Source organism: Hyperolius riggenbachi, chromosome 4 (assembly GCF_040937935.1).
Source record: "Hyperolius riggenbachi isolate aHypRig1 chromosome 4, aHypRig1.pri, whole genome shotgun sequence".
NCBI lineage: Eukaryota > Metazoa > Chordata > Amphibia > Anura > Hyperoliidae > Hyperolius > Hyperolius riggenbachi.
Window position 1 is genome coordinate 70,328,494 of NC_090649.1, and position 20,867 is coordinate 70,349,360.

The 20,867-nt window shown below is 45.0% G+C and overlaps 1 protein-coding gene and 1 long non-coding RNA gene across 7 annotated transcripts in view; one reads left to right on the plus strand and one right to left on the minus strand.

Annotated features, from left to right (window-relative positions):
• Nucleotides 1–20,867, minus strand: part of LOC137571282 (adhesion G protein-coupled receptor F5-like) — a 299,361-nt gene that overhangs the window by 110,186 nt on the left and 168,308 nt on the right. For 3 of the 6 annotated variants that reach the window (XM_068280195.1, XM_068280196.1, XM_068280194.1), the window contains exon 3: nucleotides 12,542–12,623. In XM_068280195.1, coding sequence (XP_068136296.1) covers nucleotides 12,542–12,623 — 82 coding nt within the window. Of the gene's footprint in view, nucleotides 1–5,435; nucleotides 5,709–12,541; nucleotides 12,624–13,799; nucleotides 14,064–20,867 lie in introns of those variants that run through there. The other 3 variants (XM_068280198.1, XM_068280197.1, XM_068280199.1) reach the window with 3 other exon arrangements.
• LOC137571283 (uncharacterized) overlaps nucleotides 14,124–20,867 on the plus strand; it is a 44,115-nt gene continuing 37,371 nt past the window's right edge. Inside the window, exons 1-2 of the long non-coding RNA XR_011031324.1 lie at nucleotides 14,124–14,179; nucleotides 15,889–16,097. This is a non-coding gene — a long non-coding RNA (uncharacterized lncRNA). The remainder of the gene's footprint in view (nucleotides 14,180–15,888; nucleotides 16,098–20,867) is intronic.

Here is a 20,867-nt window from a genome sequence, read left to right on the forward strand (position 1 = left end):
CAGGGAACGCTGGCCCCAGCAGCTATGACGAAGAAGAGGAGGAGGAACAGCTGGAGTTGGAGCAGGAATTTCATGCCACCACTGACGAGGGCCAGAGCGGTGCACGTTGGACTTCCACAATTCAACGCGAATGGTCAGCAGAAGCAGACCAGGAGGAAGGTGACGACTATGATGCATCACAACAACTATCACAACGCTCACAAGAGGATGATGAGGATTCTGGTAGGACTCTGGCACACATGGCTCAATTCATGCTAGACTGCATTGAACGTGACCCACGCATTGTGCGCATTCTGGACAACACCAATTACTGGGTTTATACCCTTCTGGATCCACGGTACAAACACAATGTTCCAAAACTGCTTGAAGAAAGAGTCAGACAGGTCAAAATGGAAGAATACCAGCAGGCCCTTGTGGAGACTTTAGAGAGGAGATTGACATCCTCCCCCTCCTCTAGCCAGTTGTACGCAGACAGACTGACTTCCGCAAACCCAGGACGACCAGGAGGGCAGCAAACAACGCAAGCCGCAGCTAGTACCCAAAAGGGAATGGTATCGGCAGTGTCCTTGGAGTGGGAAAATTTTCTGACACCCATGCAGCCGCAGCCCACTGAACAGCAAGCGTGCAGATCCACCTCCAACACCGATCGCCTGGAGAAGATGGTCAAGGACTACATGTCAGATGGCGTAGCTGTGTCGAACCATCCATCTGCACCCTTCAACTATTGGGTATCAAAGCTAGACACCTGGCACGAACTGGCAATGTACGCAATAGAGGTGCTGGCTTGCCCGGCAGCCAGCGTTATGTCGGAACGCTGTTTCAGTGCTGCCGGAGGCATCGTCACAGATCGGCGTATCCGCCTCTCTACAGAAAATGCAGACCGTCTGACTCAAATTAAAATGAATCAATCCTGGATTGGAAATGACTACGCAACACTCCAGGACCCCAACCAAGTAACATGACCAATGAACATCTGGGATGGTGTTGCGTTTCCGGGCCCTGTTTATTGAACCTCTCATCTGTATTACATTTATGACTGCATGGCGGCAAAAAGCATTGCTGCTATATCCGCACGCTTTTTGTCCACATGCAAGGCCTGGGTTGTTGTGTCTCACAAAGCGTGGCCTTCTCCTCCTGCGCCTGCTCCTGTTCCATCACGTCTGCTGCTGCTGGGTTAGCGTTGCCGCGTGGTCCCTGTTTATTGAACCACTTATCTTTATTACATTTATGACTGCATGGCGGTACAAAGCATGCTATCCGCACGCTTCTTGCCCTCATGCAAGGCCTGGGTTGTTGTGTCTCACAAAGCGTGGCCTTCTCCTCCTGCGCCTGCTCCTGTTCCATCACGTCTGCTGCTGCTGGGTTAGCGTTGCCGCGTGGTCCCTGTTTATTGAACCACTTATCTTTATTACATTTATGACTGCATGGCGGTACAAAGCATGCTATCCGCACGCTTCTTGCCCTCATGCAAGGCCTGGGTTGTTGTGTCTCACAAAGCGTGGCCTTCTCCTCCTGCGCCTCCTCCTGTTCCATCACGTCTGCTGCTGCTGGGTTAGCGTTGCCGCGTGGTCCCTGTTTATTGAACCACTTATCTTTATTACATTTATGACTGCATGGCGGTACAAAGCATGCTATCCGCACGCTTCTTGCCCTCATGCAAGGCCTGGGTTGTTGTGTCTCACAAAGCGTGGCCTTCTCCTCCTGCGCCTGCTCCTGTTCCATCACGTCTGCTGCTGCTGGGTTAGCGTTGCCGCGTGGTCCCTGTTTATTGAACCACTTATCTTTATTACATTTATGACTGCATGGCGGTACAAAGCCTGCTATCCGCACGCTTCTTGCCCTCATGCAAGGCCGGGGTTGTTGTGTCTCACAAAGCGTGGCCTTCTTCTCCTCCTGCGCCACCCTCCTCCTGTTCCATCACGTGTGCTGCTGCTGGGTTAGCGTTACCGGTCCCTTTTCCTGGAACCTCTTATATGTATTACATTTATGACTGCATGCCGACAAAAAACATGTTACCTGTGCAAAGAAAACAGACATTTCCCGCATTTAAAAGACAGTTTTCCCTTTGAAACTTTAAAATCGATTTTCTCAAAAACTATAAGCTCTTTTTGCTAATTTTTTTTTCCTCTTGTACCCACTCCCAAGGTGCACATACCCTGTAAATTTGGGGTATGTAGCATGCAAGGAGGCTTTACAAACCACAAAAGTTCGGGTCCCCATTGACTTCCATTATGTTCGGAGTTCGGGTCGAACACCCGAACATCGCGGCCATGTTCGGCCTGTTCGGCCCGAACCCGAACATCTAGATGTTCGCCCAACACTAGTGAAAACCATAGAACGCCGCCCAGTTGAAGATCCAATTTGCCATGATGATCATTATCGGCCCAGCGTGATCGCTTGCCTGTACCCATGTCGCGAGAACGTGAAAACTATCGCTTGTGACTCAATAAGTCACCAGAAAAACTGTCGGGAAAATCATGTGGTGGGTAAAGACAGCATTAACAATTGGTAACATTTGGGATTCAGCTGCTGCGGTGCTACTTGTTCCAGATTTTCAGCCATCCAGGGGCTCTTATCAGTGCTGCTTGCAAATTTTCGCCAAAGTAATTTTCGACATTGAAAATGCTATTTTCTATTTTGAGAAAATTTTCACAAAAATAGCTTGTATTTGAATTATCGTGGTAAAATATCAAATTTTTGAATTTTTTCAAAAAGCGTGAAACCACAAAAAAAAAAAAAACAATATTTTACTGCGATAATTCACAAAAAGCACAAAAACGCAGAAAATAATGTTTGCACTGAAAATGCAAAAAATCTATATTTTAAGCACGATAATTTGCAAAAAATAACCTATTTTCTAGGGCATTTTCGCTTGAAAATTTAACATTTTCGCAAAAATGAATGCAAAATTAATATTGGCATTTTCGCTCATCACTACGCCTCAGAAAAAAACAATCCCAATTTCACAAGTTTATAAACTCTCCTTGTCTGGTTGTAAAAATCCCGAAGGGCAGAAGCAGCTGGCCTGAGCTGGAGTTTAGATACTGAAACTTTATAGTGTAATTATTGTTATTTTCATTCCCCTTGCATTGGGTAATACAGCATATTTAAGATACAAATCAGATCTAATATAATTTCATAATCTTACTAAGGAATCAGTCAAACTTGGCTAAATTCAGCCATGCTCAGCTGCGACATGTTGCGGTCCTCTGCCACCGGGTAACCCCACCGCATGTCAGCGCTAGAACCCACCAGAGCGATTATTTGAGCGTTTAGGGAGCATGATGATAAATCGCTAGCGATTTCCCTAAATGCTCTGCCAATGTAAATCGATTTTGCAAATTCCACAGAAGCGATTGCGATTAGGAAAATCGCAAACGCAGGACCTGCTGCATTTAGTTAGCGTTTGCACTTCAATGTAAAGTATATAATCGCTTGTGTAATCGCTCATCAAAACCTCCAGGGAGCGATTTTGCTAGCGTTTTGAAGTTAATGTACACTGTAACAAAATTAAAATTAATTGAAAGGACCAATCAGACTTTAAACCGCTAATCGCTACACAACCGATGGCAAATTGATACACTTTTTAAAATCGCTTCCTAAAACGCTCATGAAATCGCTTACAAACTGCTCATACAAAACGCTAGCGACTGCGATTAGCGATAGCATTTTGTAGTGGGTTCCAGGCCTCAGTGCTTAAAGTCAACGGGAACCTTTTTTTAAAAAAAAAAAAGCCAGATGCTTACCTAAGGAGAGGGAAGGCTCTGGGTCCTAATGAGCCTTTTCAAGTCAATCCAAGGACCGCACTCACGTCAGTGGGTATGCTGGTGCCGGGCCCCAAGGCCATAAGTCACAGTAATCATGAAGGAGTCCGCACACAGACTTAACGGAGCAATTCACATCAATTTATTGTCCCATCACATGTGTGTAGATACATAGTCTGACCTGCATAGGCCGACGATCGCTTCGGGGCCACTCAGGGTCCCTTTTATCAAGGCAGATAGCAGCAAAGACAAATAGTATTTGTCTTTGCCGCTATCTGCCTTGATAAAGGGGACCCTGAGTGGCCCCGAAACGATCGTCGGCCTATGCAGGTCAGACTATGTATCTACACACATGTGATGGGACAATAAATTGATGTGAATTGCTCCGTTAAGTCTGTGTGCGGACTCCTTCATGATTACTGTGGATTATAATGAGCCTTTTCTCTCCGCTCCAGGTGCCCTCGGTGCAGCGATGTCCTCGTATCAGTGTTTGACTAAATTAGTCAAATACTGCTCTCTCCACCACCAAAGGGAGGCTTTGGAAGTCTTCGGGGAGCCCGACTGCTCCTGAAGATGGGCTGCTGCATACTGCACATGCGAGAGCGCCCTCTCGTGCACTCGCGTGTGCGCAGTATGGAGCCACCTGTCTTGAAGAGGACACAGCTCTCGTAGACTTCTGAAGTCCCCCGCGTCGGGGGATTTATGGATTTATACAAGGGAGCCAGCACTGCACCAACGGCACCGGGAGAGGGAAGGCTCATCAGGACCCCAGAGCCTTCCCTCTCCTTAGGTAAGTATCTGCTTGCTTTTTTAAAAAAACGAATTCCATTAGCTATAACAGGCGTGGTGTTTCTACCACTGCCATTCGGCTGCATCTACATTGCACCTGAATGGCATGGCAGCCAAGGGCGGCAGCCAAGAGGGTGAACTGCCCGTTTAACGCACAGATCCATCTCCCGGGCGGCCTTAGGGCTGGAACCCACTAGGGCGATTTTGGCAGCATGGGTCGCTAACAATCGACAGCGATTCCCAAAATGCATTTGCCAATGAAAGCATGTGATGGAGAACCCACTAGTGCAGGCATGGAAAAACTTGGCCCTCCAGCTGTTAAGGAACTACAAGTCCCACAATGCATTGCAGGAGTTAGACAGCCACAGTCATGACTCATAAAGGCAAATGCATTGTGGGACTTGTAGTTCCGTAACAGCTGGAGGGCCGTGTTTGCCCATGCCTGCACTAGTGCGATTGCGATATGCGAATGTAGCATTTTTAGCTCATTGGTGCTCAATGCTAAAGGTTATAAGCTCTTCAAAGCTGATTTTTCAACGCTTTGGGGGGCTGAGCAATTACGACTTTAATAATCGTTGTAATGCTCACCAGGTGTCCGGATTTCCTGCTTCTGTCCATAGCTCTCTCCCCTAAAGGAAGAGGTCACTTATCTGATTGGTCATAGAGAAGCACCTATGACCTCTTCCTTTGGGGTCAGGGGGGGGGGGGCTATGGTTGGAATTTGGACACCTGGTAAGTATAATAAAGTTTTATAAAGTTTTATTTTTAAAAAAGTGTGAATCGCTAATCTGGTGCACTGTACAGTACAATCGCACTGTACCGGGACTCGTTGGTTAAACGGTACGTTTAAGTGAATGGAATCATTTAACATTGCGTGGTTACCGTCGATTACTGTTGATTTCGCAAACGTGGCGTTCCGATCCTGATTTTCCCCGTTGCTTTAGGCCACCCTGGATGCCTCATGCAGCTTCTAGGGTTGATTCACCTCCACGCCTTCACATCTCCTTGCGGGGGTGAAAACCGCCAATCACAGCGGACGTTGACGATCGCTGCAGAAAAGCCCCTGACTGAGATGCCGCGAGACAGACGAGATGAGAAGCCGCTCTTCTGAACCAGCCCTTTAAATGCTGCAGGAATTCCTAGTTTGTTCCAGGCCTAGTAAAATAAGAGTGACTGAGAAACACATCAACAAATGCAATGTCACTCTGTGTTTTGCTAACAATTTACAGACGTTCTGGAAGCTACAGGTAGTGCATGCCCCGAAGAATGCTGCACACTCTTCCTGAAGGTCACCAGAGCTTAGCTATGCAAACAAGACACACGTACGAGGTGTCATGCCTTTGTCTGAAGGTGCCACCACCGTAACAGTCTGACTGTGCAGAACAGCACAAGTTTCCATAAATACTTCTGACAAATACGGGTTTCCGCATGATGTGTGCGGGTCAAAAGATACCATTGTGGACTGATTGCGTGAACATGTGGCATAATTCAGGACCATCCCAGAGACGAGGTGCGCAGGTTGGGCTAGGTCTGATCACAGCTACAGAAAGGCCAAACTTCCCATTACAGAACTTCAGGGTGCCAATGGAAGAAACCTTTCCATGTGAAAGTGAAACTCTCTGCCTTAATGGGAAAAAATGTACATTTGTGATTGTTGTACAAGACATGCTTTAAAAGCGTGCATGAAATAGGGGTGTGAGGAAAAATGGGTGTCTGTTTTCATTAATAAAATTATCATTAAGATCTACCAATATTCTTCGTTTTTAAAGTGTAAAAAGTGTAAATTATCATAATAAAATATTGGTATGTATTAACAATATTTTATTACAACTTACCCTAACCCTACTCTCACACAGAACCCTCCCCCCCCCCCTTCGATGCCTCATCCTAAAATCTCCCTTCCTGATGCCTAACCCTAAGACCCCCTTCTTGACGCCTAACCCTAAAAACACCCATCCTGATGCCTAACCCTAAAACTCCCCTTCCTGATGCCTAACCCTAAGACCCCCTTCTTGACGCCTAACCCTAAAAACACCCATCCTGATGCCTAACCCTAAAATCCCCCTTCTTGATGCCTAACCCTAATACCCCCCTTCTTGATGCCTAACCCTAAAACCCCCCTTCCTGACGCCTAACCCTAAAATCCCCCTTTCTGATGCCTAACCCTAAGACCCCCTTCTTGATGCCTAACCCTAAAAACACCCATCCTGATGCCTAACCCTAAAACCCCAATTCCTGATGACTAACCCTAAAACCCCCATCCTGATGCCTAACTCTAAAACCCCCCTTTCTGATGCCTAACCCTAAACCCCCCCTTCCTGACGCCTAACCCTCAAACCCCCCTTCCTAACCTTATATAATGTTCAAAATGATATTTTTGGAAAATGATTAATTGGTAAATACAAATCATTAAAAATGTCAAACAAAAACGTTCCAGTTTTCAAAACAATAAAAAAATTTAAAAAACGATAACGTCATTTTAAAAACTATAATTATTGCCTGCCCAAGTTTTTGCTTTGAGCCCCTAAGGCCTAGTGCACACCAGAGCGGTTCTGCTGCAGTTTGCGATCCGCTTGCGGGTGCGGATCTGCTAGAGTAATGTATTTCAATGGGCTGGTGCACACCAGAGCGGGAGGCGTTTTGCAGAAACGCATACTCCCGGGCTGCTGCAGATTTTGGATTGCGGATGCGTTTCTGCCTCAATGTTAAGTATAGGAAAAACGCAAACCGCTCTGAAAAACGACACTTCAGAGCGGTTTGCCAGGCGTTTTTGTTACAGTAGCTGTTCAGTAACAGCTTTACTGTAACAATACATGAAATCTACTATACCAAAACCGCTACACAAAACCGCAAAACGCTAGCTGAAACGCTGCAGAAAAATAAGAAAAAGCGTTTCAAAATCTGCTAGCATTTTGCGGATCTGCTAGCGGTTTTTGGTGTGCACTAGGCCTAATAGCTGATATTTGCATTATAGCCTATGGGGCACACAAATAGTCAATTCGCCGCTGGGCGCCCAGGGACGACAAGCAACACATGCAGGATGTCATGCGGGGGGAGCGCTCCCAAACAATGAGATCTGCGTCACCCGGGTGAGTAGATCGACAGGCGGATCGCTCACGAGTTGGGGGTGGGGGTGCCGGCTGCCGTACACACGCCGGATTATCGGTGGAGGCAGTCACTGGAGGTGAGTAGATCCGACAGGCGGATCGCTCACGAGTTGGGGGGTGGGGGTGCCGGCTGCCGTACACACGCCTGATTATCGATGGAGGCAGTCGTTATTGATCGCCTCAGTTGACTTAAGTCAGGTATGTGAATGAGGCTTTACATAGCTTTCACCTGAACAAGCTGATCACATGCTTCTCCATTAGTGATGATCGTAATCAGCTAATTACGATTACGCAAATTTGTGTGTAAATTTTTGCAATTTCGCCTACACGTAATAACGATTTGTACATTTGATTTCATATAGTCATTCCTAATTTTGCATAAAATTTCACATAGTTTTCACATCATTTCATGCCGACTTGAATAGCCTAGCCCCCAAATAGCAAATAGCAGTGAATAGCAAAAAAATAGCCCCCAAATAACAGTGAATAGCAAAGTCCCCCTCGGTTTTCTCAAAAACTACAAGGTCTTTTTTTTTAAATTCTTTTTTTGAGATGTACCCACTATTCTCCTTAACATATGTAGCAATTTTGGTATCAATAGCCTATATGGGGGCTTTGCTTTTAACCACTAAAGTCGACACAAGAGTATGGGAAATTTAGCAAAAATTATGTGAAAATGATGCGAAATTATGAAATAATACTATTACATACAAAATAATTACGACTTTCGCAGAAATGTTGCATTATGATTACGATGCGTAATTGTGAATTTCGATGCAAAATTTTGCATATGCGAAATTTCATCCCACCACTGTTCTCCATGAGTTCTCCTAGATATGATCAACACTAATGGGCAATTGTTCACAGCAATACGGCTTTTACATTTGCTGCATCATGCAATGACATAATAGCACGTTGTGAACATGCGTGTTTACCGGGAGACTCAGAAAGGGGTCACACTTGCAGGATTTTAAATGAATGTATTTTTATGCTACTGCATTTCTGCATTTTCCAATGCATTTACATTTTTAAATGTGCATTTTTTTTACGCTGTTTTGTTGCTTGACCCGTACCAGTGGTACAGAAATCGCAATAGGCCCATAGGAAACTATTATGTGCATTTCCCATGCAATTTCACATTATGGCAAAACGCACTTGATTTTTAAAAGTGTGACCCCTGCCCCAATCTACGTACAGACATACGACAACGATCATTCGTTTTGAACGACGAACTAACTTTTAATTGACGACCTAAGTAAAGTTAGCTTTTAAAGGTATGTAACGATCTGATCGTTCAAAACGAACGTTACATCACGTAAAGCAACTATTGCGCCTGCGCATAAAAATTAAAAGTTCCATGAAGAAATAGCGAAATGCGCATGTCAAGCCTGGTACGAACGACCGTTTCCAACGATGTACTACTTTTGCAAACGATCGTCGTTGGAAAAAATCCGCCAAGCTAGATCGTTTGTTTTGAACGATCTAGCTCGTCCGTCGTTAGACTTAATGGTCGTTGGCTGCTTTTTTTTAAAGGATCGTCGTTTGAAATGATCGGGGAACGATCGTTTCAAACGAGTATAGTCGCATGTGTGTACGCACCGTCAGAGATGGAAGTATCCTTATGTAATCACTAGGGCTGGTCAATGAGGTGCAAATGATTCTGAGTTGATGCAGAATTATTCAAATTCTCTATGCAAATGTATGCAGGTTTAAAGTGGGCCCATCCAATTCCACCTCGGCAGGATTCGACTGGTCCATTTTCAAGCTGCATAAATTTGTACTGGCAGCAACACGGGCAGCTCTGGCTACAATGGAGCCCTGGGGCAAAAGTAACTTGGGGGGGGGGGCCCTTAGCAATGCAATCCCCCTCCCCCCGCAGCGTCGGAGCCAATTCCCAACTCCCAGGACCCATCTCACCACACTCCCAGCCACACAAAGTGATTTACCCATAATGCTTTAAAAGCGCCGTGATCAGAACAGAAATCGCTAATCACAGTTGCTGGAAGAAATCGAACACTTGAAATTGATTACAAAATGTTTGCATAAAACGCAAGCAATTATGATTTGCGATTACTAGTGGGTTAGCCATTATCGACCCATGACAAATAAGAAAGAGGGACAGTCACCTCACTAAGCTCTCTGTTGCAATGTAGCAAAATGGCTGGAAAATACCATTGCCTTCACTGTGTAAGGAGAATTCTTTATCAGCCAGGAACATGAAATTTGCTTCCTTATTGCTGAGTAAATATTACCTAAAACTGCTGAAAACAGATATCATAACAGGCTTAATCCAGCCATACAAGCCAGGTTTCCCTGCCGACACAGTCACTTTGATTAAATCTACATATGGGCTGGTTCACACTGTGAGCGATTGTGCTTACAGCAGAGTCATCCTTTGAGAAAATCAAAAACGAGCTGCCTGTACAATTTTTAGAGCCATTTTCGGTAAAGGAATGTTCGGTAAAGGAACTTTGCAAAATTGTTTCTTGGGCAGTGTGGGCTGGGCGACCGCCCTGGGCGCAGACCGGCAAGTAGAAGTAGGGGGTGCAGGCAGAAGGACATAACCGCTAGGGAGCTGGTGACGTGCAGTGCAGCCAAATGGAAGAAGAAAGAATATTACCAGCGCAATCACCTTCCTTGACTCCCCCTGGGCTGCCTGCATCAGATGTCAAGTCAGCATCACGTCACCACCACGTGATGACACCTGATCAGGGATGGATTTACCATAAGGCACAGCAGGCACGTGCCTACAGGTGCCTGATGATAGAAAGGCGTCTCACTCTGCTCCTCGAGTGCCTTCCTCCCTCCTTCCCTATGCAGCTTAATACTGAGAGTACCTCTGGCAACCTAATACTAAGGGGCACCTCTAGCTACCTATGACGGGCAAGGGAAGTAAGGGAGAGGTGGCAGCTGGGCCAGCCAGCACACTTGTGGCGCAGTTTGGTGGGAGTTTGTAGGCTCATGGAGGGCGGAGTCTAGGGTGCCAGGACATCTGTGCCTATAGGCTCCTGTGATGTAAATCCGGGTCTGCACCTGATGCTCAATTTTTACACCTTTGCCCAGGGGGAAATTTAGCCTAGAAACTGCCCTGCGCTTAGCAATTGTGTTTTGTAGTGTGAACTAGGCACAGGGCCGGTTCTAGAAACAATGGGGCCCTAGGGCAAAAGTAACTTGGGGGCCCTGTTGACCCTCCCTTCCAGCCAATGTCAAGAGGGTTACCATAGCTGGAGGGGCACCTTGGGGCCCCCAAAGGGTCTGGGGCCCTGGGGAAATCGCCTCTTTACCTCTATGGAAGCACTGGCCTTGACTAGGCCTAACATCTTATCATTGCCACACTGTGGATGTATTTGTAAGGACAGTGAATATCTGCCAATTCACACTTCCACTACTACAATTAAGCATAAAAGAACCTTTAAGATTGGTTCTCAGTAGGAGCTGCGTGCTGTGACAGGAACGCTAAGCAACAGAACGGGAACACAGCGGTGCACATTATCAGTGCGTTGGGTCGCATACAGATAAAGGAAAGTATGGTTCACTTCATTGTTAACTTGGGCGTTATGAGGTAAGCACACTGCGTGCAGAGCGGCCATAGTCTACTTTAGGGACAGGGACGGATCTAGACCAAGTTGCGCCTGGGGCAAGGTCAGGTTTTGGCGCCTAAACTGCCATTCCCCATCCAGTTTTGGCGCCTGAAGTTCAGGTTTTGGCGCCTAAACTGTCATTCCCCATCTAAATTTTGCCACCTTATTAAGAATTCAACAAACTGCGCCTGGGGCAAGAGACCTGCCTGCCCCCCCCCCCCCCCCAATCTGTCCCTGTTTAGGGATCCCAGCAGGACTCCTCATAGGGAAATTCAGCTAGTGTGATTGGGTGCGTGGCACCTTCCCAAACTTCTAGGTTTCCAATAGATTGTGGAAAACTACACCTACACCATTCGGCCAATCGCAAAGCTTTGTGCTGTGGAGGTGGCCGTCAGAGCCGGGCCGAGGCATAGGCTGGAGAGGCTCCAGCCTCAGGGCGCAGTGTAGGAGGGGGCGCAGAATTCATTCAACTGTCATTCCTAATTGTGTTTGAAGCAGAAAGAAATAAGAAAAGGGAATACATGGCAGTGACTGCAAGCCATATAACTAGATATTAAGGTGTTGGGGAGGTTGTGGGCCCTGTGGCGCCTCAGTCTAATAGCAATCAGTGTGTGATGGCTGGGGTGGCAGGGATGGAGGGGCGCACTTTGGTGTCTCAGCCTTGGGTGCTGGAGGACCTTGTCCCGGCTCTGGTGGCCGTGATTGGAGAACTGTTCCATATAAGGCTTCCTTCTGGGTCAACTAGACTAGTGCCTGCAGTTCTCTAGGATAATGCACTCCGTCAGACAGCACTGCAACGGCCACACTGAACGCTGCATTGCTTTTTGCGAAGTGGCAGCTTCTGTGAAAAAAGTGCACTGTGCCTTTAAGTAAATTAAGAAGTTACTACTAGGCTTTAAGTAAATTAGTGGCTGTTGACAACTAATTATTGCAAAAAGAAAGTAAGAAAGTGCAGGTGCATGTTAACAACCTTACAATTGTAGTGCAATGTGACTTTTACAATTGAAAATGCACTGCCTGTTGCAGTTTCTGAGCATGTGTGTAATGACCAATAGGAGCACTAAAAAGTTGCATACAAAAGTGCTGCTATCCAATTTTCTTGCAATTTCCCTGCTTTAATGTAATCACCCTAGTGAATCCAATCACAAACTGTTAACACAAACAAAATGGCACATTGAAAATAGCACAACAATTGAGAACAACAACAGGGGAATATGCTTCAAAAATGCAACGAGATCGTTGACTGATAGTCACAGTAATGTATAATGCAACATTACATAATATAATAATAAATACTTACCATTACTTGTGGAAGTAGCAGCACGTTTGTGTCTTGACAAACTCCTGTCCTGCAAGGTGTCCAAGCTGTGGTCTTCATGCTCCTAAAGAGACACATCAATCATTAAATGCTTGTAGTGTGTGTGTGGGGAACATCATTACCTTCATAAAGAGCACACTCAAGGATCTATTGGGAGTCCAGATTTCACCAGTTGCTATTGGCAGTGGCGTATTTAGAGGGGTGCAGCATGGCTCATGCCATGGGTGCCATGCCCCCTCATCCCTCATGCTGCACTGCCATACAGGGGGATGTCTCACTACCTACACTGGAGGGATATTTACACTGGGAGAGAGCTCTCATTACTTTTACTGGGGGAAGTCCTCTTACATCCTATACTGGGGACTTCTTATATTGGGGTACATCTCTCATCACCAAAACTCGGGAGCCACTTATACTGGAGGACATCTCTCACTACCTATACTAGGGGGCTAATTATACTAGGAGTATACCTGTCACTACCTATACTGGGGGCTAATTATACTAGGGGTACACCTGTCACTACCTATACAGGGTGGGTAATTATACTGGGGGACACCTTTCACTAGCTACAATATACTGAGGGGACACACCACTCACTTGTTATACTGGGAAGGGACACCTCCCCCCACCTATACTGGGTGGGCTACTAATACTGAGGGACACTTGGAAAAGGGGGAGGGGGTACCAGCATATATTTATGCAAGTGGCTACTTAACTATTTTATATTTATCTATTAACACAGATACACCCCTGGCTACAGTTTTGTCACTAACAGTCCTCTAGAGGGGTTGGCAATCTATTCTATGGACTTGGGGGCCGGTCATTCCCGATCTTAATGATTGAGTGTGCTTGAGTCAGGCTACAAATTATTTTTACCAGCAGTAGCAGGCAATCATCAGTCAGCGTTATCACATAACAGAGCTCCATTAGAATAATGAAGCAAACTTCTTTTTCAACCTCAAACTTGTGATTGCTTTGACTGTGACATGAGCAGATCTTATGTCATTTTTTTTTCTTCACTGTCCTACATGTTGAGACTGAAGGGTACAGTTTAATCTTTCAATCAGGAAAATCACATCAAATTATTTAAGAGTAGAATGAGCAGTTGCTCTCGGCAGATGAAAGGGAACCTGAAGTGAGAGGTATACGGAGGCTGCCATATATATTTCCCTTTAAACAATACCAGTTGCCTGGCAGTCCTGCTGATCTCTTTGGCTGCAGTAGTGTCTGAATGACTCACCTGAAACAAGCATGCAGCTAATCCAGTCATATTTTTGTCAGAAACATCCAATCTGCATGCTTGTTCAGGATCTAGGGCTAAAAGTATTAGAGGAAGAGGATCAGCAGGACAGCCAGGTAACTGGTATTGTTTAAAAGGAAATAAATATAGCAGCCTCCATATCCCTCTCACTTCCAGTGTGCTTTAGAAATGATGTTATGGTCAATCAATATCCTATATAATAAATCCCCTGTGTCTCTGCATCATCCTCCTGTCCCTGCTTCCAGGCTTGACAGTTTGCTGTCTGTGAACCTCATTGCATTGTGGGAAATAACAGCTTTTTTCAACTGCCAAGCAAGCAACATCTCCCTGTGTAGACTTCGGACAGCGGTGGGGGATGGGTAAGCGGGATGCGTCTAAGCGCGTTGCAGGAGGGGAGATTGTATCGGCCGTTGCCTAGCGCCCGTTTTTTAATGGATGACCTTTTTACTAGTCATATATAACTGTTTTGTCACTTCGCCTGATGTATTTTTTACGATTGGATCTGTTTTGATACATTGGATCTATTTTTTTTTTCAAAACAAATTCTTAAAATGGTCCAAAATAATTGGCCAAAATAATTTGTTAAATCAAATAATGTTTGTCAATTTAGAATACAGACATTCCCCTATTTACAATTGACTCGAGTGACAGCGTTTCAGAGAGGCAACTTCATGTACAAAATATACAATACTGATTTTTTTATTACATATTTTTGTTGTTAAATGTTACAGCATTATATAAACTGTTATAAATAGTTTAAAACTATAAATCTGTACATACAAACAAAATAATATGACAAAAACTATAATGTTGCAAGCTTCTAAAGCGATAACATATTTAAAAAACTTGAATGTTCTAATGTTGTTAATGATATTTTTCGGGCTCCCTTTTTTCTGCCTTGGGCGCTCTATTAACGATAATTGCATTAGAGTCTATGGCCACGCCCTTTTCGTCCACTAGCTGTCGGTGCCCTTTTTCCTGCTTCCGTTTAAAACACTCTAAGGTCTGGAACCAGGCCCGTTTCTTGGGCAGTGCGGGCAGGGCGACCGCACTGGGCGCAGACCAGCAAGTAGGTGAAGGGGGGGGCGCAGGCAGAAGGACATTACCGCTAGGGAGCTGGTGACGCGCGGTGCAGCCAAATGGAAGAAGAAATAAGATTACCAGTGCGATCACCTTCCTTGACTCCTCCTAGACTGCCTGCATCAGACTTCAAGTCATCATCATGTCACCACCGCGTGATGACACCTGATGTCTTGTAACGGTACTGCAGGCTGTCAGTGCGCGGCACCCATGGAGGATTTGGCTTTCCGGGCTCTCCTCGCCTGGGTGTTTTCCTGCTTCCTCCTGGATGAGCGGCTGGTCACTAGAAAGTAGACAGATCTACTTGTGACCTGTGGCTGTGTTTCTCTTCCTAAAGAGTAAGGGTTCCCGAGTCCACGGGGGTGGGGGGAAGGGGGCGCAATTTTTACAACCTCGCCCTGGGTGCAATTTAGCCTAGAAACTGCCCTGTCTGGAACCCACTACAAAACACTATCGCTAATCGCAATCGCTAGCGTTTTGTATGAGCGGTTTGTAAGCTATTTCATGAGTGTTTTCGGTAGCGATTTTAAAAAGTGTAATTAATTTGCCAGCGGTTGTGTAGCGATTAGCGTTTTAAATTCTAAATGGTCCTTTCAATTAATTTTGTTACAGTGTGCAGTAACTTTAAAATGCTAGCAAAATTGCTCTGTGTAGGTTTTGATGAGCGTTTATATACTTTACATTGCAGGAACGCTAACCGCTAACACTAAACGCGAAAAATGTGGCATGTCCTGCGTTTTGCGATTTAGTAATCGCAATCGGTACCGGTGGAATTTGGCCCATCCATTAACATTAGCTGAGCGTTTAGGGAAATGGCTAGTGGTTTGAATCGTTCCCTAAACGCTCAGAAAATTGCTCTAGTGAGTTTGAGCCCTGAAGCTCATTGAAAACAACCAAGAAAAAAAAAACACTATGTATACACTATGGGACCATACGCAGTTCACTTTTTCTCCAAAGTTTTCATCTTCATTTTTTTTTTAAATCTCAGGCACACTTTAACACCATACAGGCAATGAAGATCGTTTCGAGAAACATTCCCGAGCAAAGATGAGCACAGACTGCCGCATGTTTATTGTTATGTATTGGAATTGCCATGCCTGTATCTTCAAAATGAAGTAAAGGTATGAAAATATCACCTAGTAGAAAACTTAGGGGAAAAAGTGAATTGGATTGGGCCTAATCCAGATTTTTCCAAAAGTAAGTTTTACCATGTTTAACACAGGACACAATTTCAACTTACAAACGACCTCCCGGAACGTAACCTGTTTGTAACAGGAATTCTAATATAAATATAGCCTAATTTACAGCCCATGAGGTATGATCGGTTCTTCAGTATGTGACAGATATGCTCATTTCTTTGTGGAAATCGAAAATTGGATCAGGGGCGTAACTACAAATCATGGGGCCCAGAGGCGTAACAATAGACCCTGCAAGGGATGCAGCCGCAGGGGGGCCCAGAAGCCACAAAAAGCCCCATACTGAGAGAGGGACAGCTAAGGGCAAGGAGAGAAAAAACTTTCTGCTCTCTGCACAATTGTTTTAATGATTGCATCTGCTCAGCCACTGATAATGAATCATACAAGGCTTTGTAGACAAATATTTGTAGACAGTCCCTATTCAGTGTACACTTCAATTTCTGACTTAACTCAGCCCCCTAGATAATGATTCGTGGACTGTCTTTATTATCATTTCTAGTGAAGTCTGAGTATAGCCTTGTGCTACTAACACACGATGAGATTTTCTGGTAGATTTACTGTCAGATCGATTATTTCCAACATGTCCAATCTGATTTCCAATCGATTTCTGACTGTTTTCCACTTTAATAGGAAATCGTTTGGAAAATGCCCGGAAATCGATCGGAAATCACATGTTGAAAATAATCGATCCTACAGTAAATCTTCCAGAAAATCTCATAGTGTGTACCTAGCATAACAGACTATTTTTTATCATGACCAAATCAACAACATGCCTTGTCTTTTTAAGCTACAAAGGGTGTGTCAGTTTAGATACAGCAATTACCTAAAATGATTATAATACTAGTTTAATTTTCTTTAACTAGTTGCACTGGCTGCTCCCCCTAGTTACGCCCCTGCATTCGATCATTTCTAATCAATTATTTCCAATTTAACTAATCCATTGTATCTTAGAATCGTACGTTCATAAATAGTAAATAGTGTAAACATAAATAGTGTTCTATTAATGGCTATCTGAAGTCAATGCATGGTGTACATCCAATGGTTATTTTTTAAGCATACCGTTTATACTCAAATACAAGTCGACCTCATGTATAAGTCGACCCCAATATTTGACTCTCTTAAGCTGGGATTTTTTATTGACTCAAGTATAAGTCTACCCAGCAAAGTTAATGGCTGCACTTGGGGATTGGGAATAATTAACAGCTGAACTTGGGGCCCAGGAGGGGTTAATGACTGGACTGCATACAGTATTGCAGCCATTAACCCTTCCAGTCCCTTAAGTGCAGCCTATAACTCCTCCAGGCCCCCAAGTGCAGCAATGATTCACTCCCCTTCCTGCAGCCCAGTATTTTCCCCCTGCCCCTTTCCTTGTTGTGGCCAAGACCTTCAGACCTGTGCTTTCTTGGCATTCCCTTTATCAAGAGTCAAGTGTCAATTGCTGCAAATGGGAATGTCACTAATAGTACACACATTGCTCAGTGTGCTCAGTGTTGCCCATGACTCATGTGTAAGTCGACCCCTATACTTTGGCTACATTTCTAGACTTATACTTGAGTATATACAGTATTCTTCATCATTAAGTTGCCTCTTGCACCTGTAACTCACCTTATAAAATCTCCTTGGACAGCATTAGGAACAACAACAAAAAAAGAACACTTTGTGAACCAAACTTTATTTTTGTCAGTTTTACAGATAATCCTCATATTATAGTCAGCTAAATCCATTTCCATCTATAGTCACACAAGCTCTGTAGATAGCTCCACAACTCCTGGAGCCCAAACAAGGCAGAGCACTTAGTGTAAATGTCAGCTCTGGCCCTGGGCACACCGGCTCCTTTTCTTCATGCCCAAATGAAGACAAATGATGATAGAGGATGAACCTAATGTCCAGGATTATCCCGTTTATTGCATTTATGCAAAACTGCGGAATTTCCAAGTCGAGCATGACATTCCGTGCCAACCACCCTTTCCCATGTGCCCAGATGATATAACAAAAACCCTTCATTTTAGTATATACTTATAGGCCTCGATTCATAAAACTGCCTGCGAGCGGGGAAAGTCGAGCGGGGAAACACCGCTGTCGGTATTTCCGCCTTCAGGGTGGTAATTCATAAAAATTTAGCTACTTGTGATATACGTGCGGAGATACTCCGCTGTAGGCAGGCGTTAGGCTGTCGGGAGACGTGCGGAAACAGGGGAAGCAGGCGGAATCCCTCCGTGCGGTGTTCTCTCTGCAGCTGCTTGGGAGGTCTGTCCCATTCACTGCAATGTATTCCGCACGCTTCTCGCCACATCAGAGGTAGCGGTAATACCCGTCCGCATACCGCTACCTCTAATCTTTATGAATTGACATTTGTTACTGTTGCTGTGATAATCACCGCGCAAGGCGGTGATTGATCACTCTGCTCGCAAATGTCGGCTTTTCATGCGGAAAAAGCCTTTATGAATGCATATTTTGGTGTGTGGTCGGTAAAGTGAGCGTTTTTTTGCATTTCCGAATGCGGGAATGCTTTATGAATCGAGGCCATAAAGTATACCCAAAAGTGGTGAGATTAAATGTGGACACATCACAGGAAATAGGAGAAGAACAATGAAACAAATGAAATATCTAGTCTACTTATACTTCGGACACCCGAGGTGAAAATAAACCGATGAGAAAAACAATAGTATCTATCCTCCTTCTCCTAAAAATGACTTTTTAAGTTATCCCATAGTTTTATTTTATATTTAAATCTAGTTGTTAAGTTTTTACTGTTTCATTGTCTCTGCTCAATGACACCTTCATTTTAGTATGCCAGAGTTCAAATCTATGAATTATTGACCCTTTTTATGTTTTTTTTCTGCTTTCAGAAGCCATTTACTTGCAGTAAAGTGTTTTATGGCTGTAATTACGTATCAGTGAGGGTTATGCTATAGTCTGACCCAGTCTGACCTGGTCCCAACCCGGTCCCAACTGAGGTGACATGTGACATGATGAGATAGACATGTGTATGTACAGTGCCAAGCACACAAATAATTAGGCTGTATTTCTTTTTTTTCTTTCTCAGCCTGAAAGAGTTAAACGTCAGGTATGTAAGTGACAGTTTCTATCCGGGCTGGGACTGGGTCAGACTATAGCATAACCCTTGTCAGGATGGAGAGCGGTTCTAACACAGCTGGCAGCAGCGCGACCGCTGCGCCCGCCTCTGACTTCACCGCCGCCGGCACAGCGTATCGGGCTCCGGCGGCGCTTCCTTGCCGCACGGAGCTTTCGGCTTGTCACAGGCTCCAGTCTCCATCTTGCTCCATGCTGATTGGTTAAAGGATTGTGGGCGGGCAGTTTGAACTGCTCTTGGCTATTTAAGCCTATTTAAGCCTCAGACTGACATCGGTTCATTGTCTGTTGTTGCAAACACTTTGTGCTAGCGCTCAGACCTTAGTTAGATCCTTGTGTGCTTGAACCGGCAGGACCCCGGTGATTCGCACTTAGCATAGGATTATTATTATTATTATTGTTGATATTACTGTGTATGTATGACCTCCTGCTTGAACTTTTGATTTTCTCTTGCCTCTCGATTCTGTACCTTGCCAATCTGATCTGTTACCGACCCCCGCCTGTCTATAGACTCCGATTCTGCCTCACGATTCTGTACCTTTGCCAATCTGACCTGTTGCCGACCTCTGCCTGTCTATAGACTCTGATTTCTGCCTCACGATTCTGTACCTCAGTTATCCTGATCTGCTGCCGACCTCTGCCTGTACGACCTCGATCCCACCATTGGGCCCTTGCCACTGGGGGGCTGCACCTACTTGGTGCCTGGGTATACCCTCTCTGAAAAAGTGTGCACCAATCACCTGTTTTTTACACATTGAATAAAATACTGACGTCAGCTAAGTTCTGAGCCATACACTGATATCGTTACAACCCTCACTACTGATAAGTAATTATAGCCATAAAACACTTTCCTGTCAGTAAATGGCTTCCTGGAGCAGGAAAGAAAGAGATGAAAAGGGTCAATAATTCATAGATTTGAGTTCTAGCATACTTCAATTAAGGTGTCATTGAGCAGAGACAATGAAATAGTAAAAACTTAAAAACTAGATTTAAATATAAAATTAAACTGTGGGCTATCTAAAAAGTCATTTTTAGGAGAAGGAGGATAGATACAATTGTTTTTCTCATCAGTTTATTTTCACCTCGGATGTCCTTTAAAGGGGTTCTGTGGAATTCTAAAAATCAAATAAGCTGACACTTACCTGGGGCTTCTATTGGTCCCCTGCAGCTGTAATGTCCCACGCCGTCCTCCTCCGATCACCTGTTCCCTGCCGCCGGTCACAGTTTAATATTCGTCATCGGGAGCTTACTGTGCAGGCGCAGTACGATGTTTCCTTGTACTGCGCCTGTGCAGTAAGCTACTGATGATGCGCACTGGAGCGAGCACGTGCGCAGCCACGGACACACAGCCGCAGTGTAATCACTCGCATGATTACACCGGGACCGGCGGCAGGGAACGGATGATCGTAGGAGGACGGCGTGGGACATTGTAATCACTGTTGTGATTACACTGGGACCGGCGGCAGGGAACGGATGATCGTAGGAGGACGGCGTGGGACATTGTAATCACTGTTGTGATTACACGGGGACCGGCAGCGGGGAACGGATTATCGTAGGAGGACGGCTTGGGACATTGTAATCACTGTTGTGATTACACTGGGACCGGCGGCAGGGAACGGATGATCGTAGGAGGACGGCGTGGGACATTGTAATGACTGTTGTGATTACACTGGGACCG